General features: G+C 29.7%; 1 protein-coding gene across 1 annotated transcript; it reads right to left on the bottom strand.

Moving 5' to 3' along the window:
* Positions 1-936: 936 nt before the first annotated feature.
* On the bottom strand, positions 937-1,600 carry PpBr36_01469 (uncharacterized protein; the record flags this gene model as incomplete). The annotated part of the gene is made up of 3 exons (XM_029888655.1): positions 937-1,249; positions 1,312-1,424; positions 1,484-1,600. Coding segments are annotated over 3 exons (543 nt in total), but the record flags the coding sequence as incomplete, so codon positions are not given.
* Between the last annotated feature and the right edge of the window lie 12,374 nt (positions 1,601-13,974).

The raw sequence follows: 13,974 nt of genomic DNA, 5'->3' as shown, positions 1-13,974 counted from the left end.
CGCCGCCATTAGACCCTCGAGCTTTTCCCAGGTTGCCTCCCAGTCAGCTTCCGGAGAATGCGGTTGACGACGATAATAGCTAGACAAAGCCAATATATTTAGAGAAAAACCCTAACCCTAATCACGTCACCTGTGGAATTTAATATGAGGATAGAGGATTCGAAATCACTACGTTAATGCCCATCCACTGCCTATTAGCTAATAAACGCAAACAATCCAACAACGGATAACGAACATAAAAATTGCGAGGGAAATAATGCACAATTGGCGATCAACCGGCGCTGTGGCAATTGTGGCAGTATAAGATATAATGCGCGCACTTGTTAAAGAGGTGCAAATACATAAATTTCTCGTTGCATAAAAGTAATGCAGACATTGCAATTGAAGTTAGGAATAGTATAGGAAAAGTGGCCAGCGTACTGATAAACCGCGTTACCCGCTTCATTATCTCTGCAGCTTTTAACACGTGCATAAATCCATCATTTTCTTCAACGGAACGATGGGGTTGTGTACTGGCTCGGCTATGGAGAATTGAGAATATCCTCAGCGCTGATAACACCCGCCACCGTAATAACCGTAACCGCCGCCGTAATGACCGTAACCGCCGCCGTAATGACCGTAACCGCCGCCGTAATGACCGTGACCGCCGCCACCACTAGGATAGTCCAGCGTGATAAGCGAACCAGGCGAAGTTATCGGAATTCCACAGGCATTTTTCCTTGCTAAGCCTGTAATTTATAAAATTAAATAACCTTGCTTCAATTCTTTTATGAAAGCAGGACCAACAACACTTACTCTTGTGAATTTGTATCCCCATAAACATAATCCCTAGTTCCTCTAACTATTGTATTTTAATTTAAGGTTGATTAATTTGTTAATATGATTGATTTTTTTTTTCGCTTTGGATTTTCCAACTGCTCGTGGGGTCCACTTACTGCAATCAAGATGCGAAAGTTCGTGTATAAGAATTTTAGCTCTAAAGTTAAGAGAGTATGTAAAAAATATAGGGCATAAATGAACTCTAGCCTTGGAACGATATACGTAAGCGTTACAGTCCTCACAATCACTACCGTCTTCCTCACAACGAAAGGGGATATCTTTTATGTTTAAATCGCATCCTTGCTCGATTTTCCAGTAAACGTCGCGGATAGCATTAATGTGTTTCGCGCTGTCGGTTTTAAAATATTTGCGCCTTAACTTTTGATTATTTTTAACGGCGTAGTAGGCTGCATCGGCGAAGGTTTTACATCTACAAAAACGTAATTAGTAAAAGGAATTAGTTTTTAACGCACGAATTGTTATATAGCATACTTTCGCATAGCCGCTTTCAAAATAGTTTCTTGCGAATCACTGCAAGTGACGGTAACATAGCCTCGTTTAATAATATTGGAATTGGTATTGCTAGCGTTTGTATTTGTCGTAACCTGACTTTATTCAGATTTTGAAATTATAACTGAGGGTTTTTAAAGTGATGTAAGCATACCAAATTACCGTCTGTATGTGTTATGGCCGTTGAAGCCTCACTCTCTTGGTTTGTGCCCCCTGCCTTAGGAGTAGCAAGCGCAGTGTGAACGAATATAAAGAAAAGTGAATAACGCATAATGGTAATTTAATCAAGGACTCTAATAATCTTGATAAACGACGTTCGTGGATCAAATACAAAAGCGGCAACCAGAAGTAGCAGAAATAATATAGAGGTGTTTGTGCAAGTAGTTATAATGCAGAGTTAATCGATGCGTTACATGAGCTGTTTGCTGTAGTGATGAGCGCAAGAAAAACTACGCAAATTTTATATTTTTCAAATAGTAATACAAGAGTGATCAGTCAAGTACATGCTGTTAAGAACAGGCCTTATAAAGGCCCTGCGACCGCACGTTAAGTGCAGTCGGCTGCATTTTTTCATGCGCGCAGCTAATTGAACTTGCGACCGATTCGGAGGTCGGCGCTACACGGGATCTCATAACCTGTTAATTATGCCGCTGTTCAATTGACTGCGCGCATGAAAAATGCAGCCGACTGCACTTAACGTGCGGTCGCAGGGCCTTTATAAGGCCTATTCTTAACACATGCTAATAAAAGTTATTTTTTACTCGCTTTAATCGACGCATAAATTATAACAAAGCTTTACTTTTATTTAAAAAACTGTTATTAATAGAAGTTATTTGAAAGTATGTGGATAAAGGTGTTTTAATCGTTTAAATGCTTTCACGATATTACCTGTGGATTAAATTACCGTAATAACGATGGAAAATAAACGTTTAAATTCCTAATGATTTAATTATTTTATTCCCGCATACGTATAAATAATAATAATGGGGCTATTATTTTTTAATATTATTAATAATACGATACGCAATAAAAGGGAAATATATAATATTTATAATAATTAATAACGTGGTTTATTAATATTTTGGACATTATATTACGACCAAAAAATTGGGCCGGTGTGACGAAAACGATCCCAAAAAAACAAAGCTGCAATATAAGGGCGATTTTATTCGAAAATTTAAAATTAAATATAAAGGAAAAAAAAAATACGTAATATTAATTGCGTATACGCGTTTAAACAAGCAAATAACAAATTTACCCTGGCGTTTTATTACGTAAAATGGAGTTAATTACGGTTGGTAATCGCCCAGGTACGCTATTCCGTAATAATGGGTAATATAATAACCTTTACGGTAAATTAACCTTTTACAACGAATTATTTAAAAATAAATAAAAAAAAGGAGGAAAAATATTCTAGCCCCAGGAATATAAAGCGTGGTTAATAAAATATAAATTATTAAAATAATATTGGTTTGCGGTATAATTATTATCGTATTAAATAATTAAATAAATTTTGTTATTATATAATAATTAGCGTTAAATTAGTAATAAAAGCAGGATAAAAAAACTGCCACGTTTTTTTGGTAAATAGCGCTATTAAACCCAATATATGGTTTTTTTACCCTATAATTCAGTTTGCACGTGTACGTTAATATACGTTAATAATTATTTCAGGAATATCTAAATAGGTAATATATTATTGGGTTCCGAAAAATGGCGTATCCCTTTTTTATATATAATCCAAAAATCCCGTATTATATAATAACGCACGATAATAATTAGGGCAAATTTAGGATTAATAATATCCGGGATTAACAAACGTTACCGAATTTTTTTAATTTGCAATCGATGGTAAAACAATCGGTATACTTTATAATAAATAACGTCCAACGAAAAGTTAACCGGGTTAAATCGTTTAAAAAATGTTTTCCTAAAAGTATTAACGGATTTGCGCAAAATATATGGAATTTCCCTGCGATTTTTTCGAATTTAAGCAATTTGAAAAAAATCCAGAAAAGAAAATTGGCCAGTTCGTGCCGCGGGATTTTTTGCCGTTTTTTTTAAAGCATTTTTTTAGTTTTCGGTATTTTTCGATAAATTGTATTAAATTTTTTTTTAATTTTTTTTATAATATCGGCGTTATTTTTTGCCGGAAGGGATTTTAATAAGTATTTGCAACTATTATGGTACCAATTTGGATTTTTTTTTATTTTATTACGTATATTTAAATAGCGTTAACCGTCCCCATATTATGAAAATTAATATTAAATTAATAAATACTGTACCGCGTCCAATTATAGCGCCATAATTGTAATTGTAGCAGAAAATAAATAAAATAAAGGGAAAGTAAAATGGGCGTTTAGCGGTTTATGGACGAATTTGGGTTCCAAAAAAATTACAACAAAATTTGTTTTAGCGTTTCCCAATTTTTGGTTTTGCTTTTAAATATTTGCCAAATATAATCGGAATTTGCTGAATTATATAAATTATAAATCCATATTACCATTATTAAAAATGTTAATTACGAAATTTGGCGAAACCCATTTCGTTTTTTATTATATTGAAAACGGAAAATAAATTTATTCCAAAATATATTGGCAAACCATTTAGTGTTTGGAAGTGAGTATTAATTAAATATTGGGCGGCGATATGCAAGTTTTATTTGGCAAATAAGTTAGTATATACCTCAATTTGGAACCCAATATATATACATTCGTTAAACGATTTTTATATATAAAAATTGTTTATTAAATATAATAATATTGCGTTATCGCATATAAATAATATACCGTTTATAGTTAAAATAACCAAGAATTATTAGTATCGGAATAACAGTTTATACTGGTTAATTTTTAAGGGAGGAATTTTTGTTTATAACGATTATTAGTCGCCAGGTTATTTAATTTATAATTAAACGTTGCAAATTCTTTTAAAAAGCACGGTGCAAAATATTTGCGAATATTTGCTGTATTTTCCTTAAATATTCCGGATATAATCTCGCAAAAACCCGATTGAAAAACGAATTTTAAAGTTAGCTTCTTAATGGTTTCGGATTTTTTGCAGTTTTTTTTAAACGGTAATAGGGTTAAATTTAAACCCAAAACGCAGGAAACCGTTGAATTTTCCAAACAAAAATAGGAGGATACGGAATATAATTGGCCACAGATATTTTCCAATCCGGATATATATTCAAATAAAAAAGGTTTTTTATTTTACTTTTATCCTGGTTTTTAACGTAATTAAATATTTAATCGTAAAAATATAATTCAACGATTAAAGTGAATTAATATTATTTTAAATAAAAATTTAATTAATGTTATAATAGTTAAACTAGTCTAATAGCGCCCTTTTAACAACGGACCCGTTCCAAAAAAGTGTTGGAGGGTCTGCGGTTATGCGATATTATACCAAAAATGGATATTTAAATATATTTAATAAAAACGAGCAATTAAATATAAAATTTAATAAATAAATAAAATCGTTAATAAAAGCCGAGGGTTTAACCATCGGAATGTTTTTTTATTAAATATTTAAAGGGAAAAAATACAATATAAGAAATGGAAATTTATATTTTCCGAAATAAAACGAAATCGAAAGCATAAATTAATATAATATAAATACTTAGAAAGGATTATTTGACCAGAGGAAAACAATAAGCATAATTTAAAACATTATTAAGGCCACGCGAAAAAATCATCCAAAACGGGCCATATTATTTAAAAATCCTAAAAATTAATTTATTATTAACCGAACCGGTGTTTGAAACGGTTTTAGGATTAATTAGGTAACCGATACGAACGTTTTTGGGCTTATTAATAAAGTTAAAAACTTTTAAATCGATATTAACTTGTAGATTTTAACTTTAAAAATATACGTAAAAATAAAGCACGAAAGCGTTTTTAGGACCGAGCGGGAATGCCATTAAATTTAATAGCACGCAAAAAAAATGTAGCAAACGCCGATATATTTAGGATACCACGGTTAAAACAGCCAAATTACCGGAAAATATAATATTGTAAAATATAAATACAATACCGTGGTTTGTTAAATAATTAATCCCAATTGGGCCGGTTTGTTTTAAATCCATTTATTTCGCTAATTTAATTATTTAAATAATTATTTTTGGTTACAAATGCATTTTTTGCATATAAATAAAACCTATATATCATTTCCAATTTAAAGATAACCGAGGGGAAGTTACCCTGTTCGCCTATTTAGGTTATCATAATAAAGGTTCCGAGAAAGATTGTATTGCCGTTTGTCTTTGTACCTCGAACATGTTAACGTATGTGCGTACTTTTAACAGCATTAATTCAATTTGGCAAAATATGGCCTATTTAATCGCATTAAAAAATAATAAAAATACCGGAAAAAAAGCCGGAAATTAACATATTCCAAACATTTAACAAACCTATTTTTAAACGGTTTTTGCGTTCACGCCTTCTATAGCTTATTTTACGTTAACGAAATTTATAAAAACGACAAATGGGATTAAACCGGATATTAATTTATAGTTAAAATACATTATAGTATTTGTCCTTATATTACTCAAATTATTCCGTTTTTTTTAAAGTCTAAATACGGTTTACTAATTTATTTATTTTTATTTATAATTGAAATTCCACATTATTTGCAAGGATAATTAGAAATTTGTATAACCTATCCGTTTATTTTAACGTTGGTATTTCAGGTTAATTTTTTCGAGAATTTCTGTTTTATTTAATCTTATTATAAGCTCGTTTTAAAAAATCTTTGTTTATTTTTTTTATCCTTTATTTTTATTTTAAATTTTATTTTCGTGTTTCCAATCACAATATTTGGAAATTGAAACTTTTACATTGTTTGTACAGCTATTTTAAATTTAAAATTGGAAAAACCCGTTAAATGTATAAAAATTCTTTATATCCGTATAATAACGTTCTGTTAATCGATCGACGTTACGAAAAGCTTATTAATAATTAAACATATATAATAAAAGCATTAAAAGCGGATTGAGAAAATATTTCCGCCATTTGAACTTTGGGGAAATAATTTATAAAAACAAAATTAGAAATTTTTACAATATACAGAAAAAAGCAATGGAAATCTTTAATAATATTTCTTCCCGGACATTTTTCCTCTTATTTTTTTCCTTTTTATCGTTAAAATACAGCGTTAATTTTATTCCTTTTTTCGTTTCAAAAACGTAATAAAATATTATTTTAGTTTGGTGGAGCAAATTTTGGGTTATTTTATTTTCCCTCCTGGTTCGATTAGGCAATTATAATTCGGAGGTTTTTTGGTACCAAATAATTAAAAGGCCGGTATATAATTTACCGAACTTAATGTACAAAATTACATTTTACCGGCGTTACAGATTGCGTATTATTAGTATATCCCTGGCCAACGAAACTTTTTGGAAAATTGCCACCAGGAAACCGTTGGTTTTTCTTTGGTAATCCTTTTTATTTTAAATAATTATATAAAATTCGTTTCCTTTTTTAATATTTAATTACTATTAAAAACATTTTTTTTCCTCCGTATTAGCAGTTGTTTTACGAACGTTTTTGTAATTATTTGGTAAGTTTTTAATTTTTAAATGTATTTGGAATAAAAGTGTTTAAATTAGCGGGTTAATAAAGCGTTTTTTGCCGGAAATGCTCCGGTGCGTTTACCTTTTAATTTACAATATATTAAAAAGGTTAATTAAAAAGAAATTCGCAATTATACTTATCGCAATTACGCTGCTCGTTAAGCAATTCGATCCTTTTTAAATTATTGTAAAACAAATTATTTTCATAAATATTAGGGTTTAATTCGAATAAAATAAATAAATTGGTTAAAAACCCCCTTTAATTCCCTGCTGGAATTGATGTAATAACCGTTCGGATTTGGGTTATAAAACGATTAAAATTTGTTACGGCGTGGTTTTTTAAAAACGACAAATAGGCCGCAACGCAGTAATGTTCGACAGGTGCGGGAGCTGAAATGATTTTTAACCCTTTAATTGCGTTATTGTAATCGAAAATCGCTGATTTTAAGATTTTTTAAGCGTAAAATTTAAAATTGACAGAAATGGTGCTGTCCGGGATATAATACCAAACCGTAAGCCCCGTAACGTGTTAGCTAATATTAAAATCGTGTTGCTATAAATATTTTGGAAATATGTTTTTCATTTCCAAATAAATATTCACGTTTGGCGATAATTTGTACTTTAAAAATAAAGTGATATTATTTTTATCCCCTTTTTTTCGAAAAATCACAATAGCCGTATTCGTGTAAAGCGTTGGAACCAGGGTCGATAAAAAATTATATAGCTCCTGGAATATGGAATTAATTTCGATATTTATACCCATTGGAACCAGCCCCACCTTTTACCGTTACCGTAAATGCGCTCCCGACCTAATTATCGAATATAGGCTTTTTTGGTTATAATTTTGCGTAATATTAATGTTCCAATAGTTTATTAAAAATTTAATTTCAAAAGAATTTTTAAAGTTGTGTTTAAAGCTGTTTTTTTGGGAAAAAGTATTAACGTATTATGCATATTTGTAAATTCGAATACCCGTATTTAAAAAAATTGTTAACCATATTAATACGTTTACATTTTGTAAATACTTTTTTTTACGGATGGTATGTTCGGGTATATAGGTTTTATTGCAATAATAAAAAAGTTTTTCGTTACAATTTTTCTGCGAAATAAATTTTGCAACCGGTTACCTGCAATTAAACCCTAATATTGTTCGGGTGCATTTGAAAATATACCAAAAAAGTTTTAAAAATTAAACTTATTAATTTTTGTTTTTTTTATTTTTTTAATTGTTCGAAATTGCGTTAAAGTATTTTGGGCGTATAAAGAAAACATTTCGCCCTGGGGGACTATATTATCAATCGTTATAGCAAACAAAAGTGGTTAATATTGTCCCAATATTGACAAAATTTGCAAAGTTGGTATTATATTTTAATTATGGTTAAATAGGTTAAAATTAGGGTAATTTTTTAGCGAATAGTTAGGATTGGTTTCGATGCCCAATACCTCCCTAACGCCGTTTCGCGTTTAATATGTAAACTGTTCGTAAACGGGTGGTATTATATGCGCCTGGGGTTTTTATTGTTTCATATAATTTATCGACCGTAAATACGGTACCAATGCGTGTAATTCGGTTTGCGTAATTGCCGCGGGATTGGTAATATAAAATACTAATACGTACGTCGCCGCCTGGCCCTGCATATAATTACTATTTTCAATTGTAAAACTTTCGCCAAATCCAGTTTTTCAACAACCAAAACTGTTTTAAATAAACGAGGGTAGAACTAATAACGGATTTATACCGTTTTTTATTAGGTCCAAATCATTCGCCCCGCGATTTTGGTAATTATTATTGCGGTTTAAATTATACAAATTCCGATTTTCCTTATTTTTGGCCTTAATCCCTGTTATTATGGTTAATTTAATATTTAAAATTTTGTTTTTTAATTGAAATGGATGTATATATACGAAATTTCCGTTTCGCTACGCGATTTTAAGTGCGTTTCCTTTTTTTTGGATCTAAACTCTGCGACCAATTATCTAATTTATGTTTCGATTTGCTTAAGGAGCCGGGTTTCCTCGAACCCCATATCGATAATAACGGTATATTTAAATAATCCAATCCTGGTTTTTGGATCATTTAAAAATATTTATTTGTAAGCGGTTTATAAAGTAATAGTAGATAGGCCAGGATAATATTAATATTTATTTAAATGGGATTTGGTATTGGTAAACAAATATATATGGAAAATTATTACTATGGTCCTTTTAATAAATTTTAAATAATTGCTAATTTATATATAAATAAGGTATTTTCTGCCGTTAAGGTAATAATTCGGTTAAATTTCCCAATAAAGTTTTTGGTAAAGGATCGGAAATTTCCCGAATGTATTTATATATTTATAGCATATAAACCTTAATTTTAATTTTAATATTTACGGGTTTTTTCGCAAAAGTTTAACGGCCACGTTTAATCCAAAATTGTTAATTTATTGTTTAGGATCGCGCGCCTTTTAAAACTATAATATACCACGTTTTTTCAGTTTTTTCCTACAATTTGTTAATTATATTGGTATTAAACGCCCGCGCCATTTTTTAATTATGTTAAACTTAAAATACCGTTTTCCCAAAAACCGAATCCTGCGTTTATTCAATTTAAAAAGGCGTGTGGTGTAAGTAATTTCTAACTATTCTGGGGTAATTATATTTTAAAATTAATTACGAAATACCTCCTACCGATATTATATTATAGTATTTATTTCCAGTATTTTAAAATAAAAATATTAAAATATTATGGCGACTTTCGTTAATAAAACTGGTTATAATATACCTAACCGAAAATATTTACCCTATTAGGTTAAAAATTAAAATTGGCGTGTATAGGGGTAACTTATGCCAAATTATATAGGTTTTAAACGGTTGTAAGGATACCTAACCCCTGTTATACCAATTAAAACTATTTATAGTAAACGTTGCGTTTAACAGCAAAAAAGCTATATAAAAGGTTTTCCCTCAAACGCCAAATTTCGGATCCATAATTTGTAATATTTATTACCCAGGAATACCAAAATAAAAATATAGGGTTATCGCAAAAATATTAACCGCATTTATTTTAGGGTCGCAGTTAACAGCTTTTTCGCTCGTTTTGGGCGGGGGTATTAATTTTTACAACCAATTTTGGCTATTATATTTAAATATTTGGATAATGTGGAAATCTTTTAAAACCAGTTATACTTTTTATATTTAACGATATAGGTAATATATATATTATTTGTTTTTAATTCCTATAATTATTGTTCGTTTAAATTAATTTAAACCTGTTTTGGCGTTTATATAAGTTAAAATTCCACGCCGCAACTATTAAAAATACCGATTATAAATATAAAAATATTTTCAAAAATTGAAATATTTCAAAAAATTATATAGTTGCGGAAAGGTAAGAATTTGTATAAAATTTATATATGTAAATTTACTTAGAAGTTTCGGTCTGGTCGGTGGCGTAAGGATTTTAAGTTTTAAAAATGGAATAAATCTGGTCCAAAAACCGTTACGCAAAATTTTATACCGATAACGATATTTATAACCCGAACCAAATAAAGTTTTAACGGATTTTAAGTAAATTTCGCCCATTAATTGTACCTGGGAAAATCGCTTTTTAACGTCGTTTTAGTTAATACAAATTAAATCGAATTACATGCGCCGGAGCAGGGGGTTTAATTTTAATTTTTTTATTATTCGCCCAACCAGTTGCTAAAACCAAAAAACCGTATAAGCCACACCGAAACGGACGTTTAGGGTTTCGGTACCAATTCGAGGAAGAAATCGGTAAAACAAGATTTTAGCTGTTATTTAACGTATAAAAATTAGGGGAGTTGTCCAATTATATAATTTCGAGCATTAAATAGGTAATCAATACGTAATAATCGGATTACCCGGGGTAATATTGTAATATATTGCAATTAAATGGCGGTCGTATTTTTTTCCAGTGCAATGGAAGAAATACCCTTATAATTTTGGATGCAAACGTTATTAAAATATTATATTAAAGGGTATATATATAATTTTAATTTTAAATTTATTCGTGTACATTCGGTCGCGGAGCGCAGATAGCGTGGCCGCAAATCGAGTTTGCATTTGTAAGTCGAGTTATGGAAATTTGCGAAAATAAGGCTGGTTTAAATTTTGGCGCGTAATAAAAGGATTTTTTATAAATGGGAAATGGTTTGGCTGCTTATTTGGCCTGTAATGCTGTTTTTTATCCGTTTCGTAGGTTGTTTTGGCTGTTTTGTTTTCCAATTTTGCCTATATAGCCTAGGCATTTAATACCAATTGCGGTATTATTGTTTACCATTTTTTTGGTTAATTAAACCTTTTGTTATTTAATTGGTGGTTATAAAACGCTTACGCGGAATGCTATTTATTTAAAAAATATTTGCAAATAAAATTAAGGAACCATACGATAAATTATTTCGCTAATAAAATAAGCGAACGTCGACAAAAAAAAATACCTTTACCTTTTTTTTAATACCGAAAATACCGAAATTACGGGGGGCTAAAGGTATTAAAACCGAAATTTTAACTTATATACTTTTCCTTTATTCGTAATTACCATTTTTATTTTTTTTTGGTTTGGCCGACTTTGGTTTTTGGAAATATTTTCCACAATTTATAATTCCGGTAACCTGGTAAACTATTATAACCCAAGATCTACGGCTTAACCCCGTATTGTAAATTTATTTATATTGTAACAGCGATAATTGGTAAATTATTTAGCGAGGTGAAAATATTTAATAATAAGGGTAAAAAATAAAGGTTTTTTGTTACCCTTTTTTTTCTATTTAACGCCAAATAATTAATAAATGCGTTATAATTGCACGCTAATTTTATAACCGCAACCGGGGTTATAACCGTTTTGCTGTTTCGCCGATTTTTATTATCCACCAATTTTGAAATTGTACCGAAATTTAAATTTAATAGCCCAAATTGGTTTTCAATATTATTATACTGGGCGTTTATAACGTCGTTTTAACCGCCGTAACGCTAAACCTGGTTGGGTCCTAATTATACAACGTTAAAATCTTTTACAATTTTTTTAAAACAGCTTTGGTTATTTTAAAAATACCCGGTTCGCTAATGTTTTCAAACGAAAATATATTATTGGTACCGATTTTTTAAATAATGTAAACAGGAGGGGCAAACCTGTGTTTTAATGGTATACCGATGCGCAATTGTTTTTATGGTTTTTTGGAGGATTTTTTTATATTGGAAATATTATTAAATGACATTTAATTGAGCGAAAGCGTTGTAGAAAAATTATTGGATTTATAGCCCGTGCGTACCAAATTTGTATGGGTAGGGGAAAATATCCCGCATAGGGTTACAAATATAATCGTTATCGTTGCTAATTAATTTGCGAAAAGAAATATGGTGTATAACCTTTACGCGACCTTTTTGCAACGAAGGTTTTTATAAATTTTAAAAGGAACGTTTATATTTACGTTTTTTTATTGGTTAAAGCAATTATTTACGTTTTTGAAATTTAATATTTAAACGGTAAAATTTGGCTACGCGGATTAAAAAATAACGTATTAGTAATTTTATAAAAAAGGTCCAAATAAGGTAATCCCGCCAAAAAACTACGAATTTATCCCTGCAAAACTCAATATCGGATGTTGTAAGGACGGCGGTATTAGTGGCCGTGGAAAAAATAAAAACAGGACCAGGACAGTTATTTAAATATGTACGCAACGGCCAATTATTGCTTTAAAATTGCCACTTTTTTTTAAATTAAACCCTAAATTGCAAAACAAAGTTTATTTTCTGTTAATTTAATAGCAGGGTATTTTATCGTAATTGCATATTTATGGTAATAAAATAGTTTAAATTTTCTTTAACATATCTTTGTTATTTTTATTTTATTTGTCGAAACGAATCCTGTTCATTTTGCAAACCTTAAGCAAGTAACCCTAATTACCAGGACTGGAGCGCGGCGTTCCGGTATTAATTATCGAAAAAATGACTCCATTATAAAATTACTCCCTATATTTAAACGAATATCGTTAAATAAACCTATATTTCGTTTGCAATATATATATTTAATATATTGATAAAAATAAAATAATCGCTGCGATCGGTAAAAACGATAAAATAAAATACCGGTATTTTTATGCATATTTTCTGTTTCCCTTTTTGTAACTATTTACGTAATTGCATAAATTTGATAAAGTTTTTGCTACGTATTCGGAAATCACGTGGTTATATACGTAATTTATCCATTCGCATATTTGCCCATAAACCAATACAATTTTTAAATATGGAAACGGCCTAAAGTTATTTAAATGTGCGTTAAAAGATAAAAGAAGGTCCAGATTTGTAGTTTCAATGCTTAGATTAAACCCCCCTGCTTCGCAGTGGGGACCGAACGCTCCATGTACTTTTTAGCCACATGGTTTTTCGACCAATTATATTGGCCGAAAAAATCGCGCTCGTTTTAATTTAAGGGTATTTTGTCGCATTTCGCCGTTTATAACGGTACTATTAATAATATATTTAGTATTACGATATCGCTTATGATTATTTGATTAATATAAGGATAATTTGTGGTATTTTGCCGTTTGTAACGGGTATACACAATATATTCGCATTATAATAGTAAAAGAAAATAATGTACCCATAATATGCAAATAAATATTCGTATAAAGAAATAAATAAAAATTATAAAAATAAAAAATAAGTTGCGTTAAATTGATTGGAGTTTGCTGATTATTTAACTGCCGGCCTCGTTTTTATAACCACTGTGTTTGAAAAGATATTAAAATATTAAATAAAATGTGTAATTTTTCATTATATTTAATTTCTATTTTGAATAATAGTATTTAATATTAATTCTAGTTTTAATTACAGTATTTGTAGCCTAATAAACCTAATATTGCAAAATGTATGCAATTATCGATTTAAACAAAAATATTATTAATATTTGTATATTAACTAACATTTTATTAAAAACCTGAATAATTTACGCAAATGTTGCTAAAATTAAAAAAAAGTTTAATTTAGGCATAGTTTTATTAATCTGTTAAAAAATTTTGTTTTACTTTTTTTTTATAAATTTTATTAAATTAAATAAAGCAATAAAT

Source organism: Pyricularia pennisetigena, chromosome 2 (genome assembly GCF_004337985.1).
Source record: "Pyricularia pennisetigena strain Br36 chromosome 2, whole genome shotgun sequence".
Classification (NCBI taxonomy): domain Eukaryota; kingdom Fungi; phylum Ascomycota; class Sordariomycetes; order Magnaporthales; family Pyriculariaceae; genus Pyricularia; species Pyricularia pennisetigena.
Note: the sequence above shows the minus strand (reverse complement) of the source record. Positions and strands in the feature narration are given on the sequence as shown.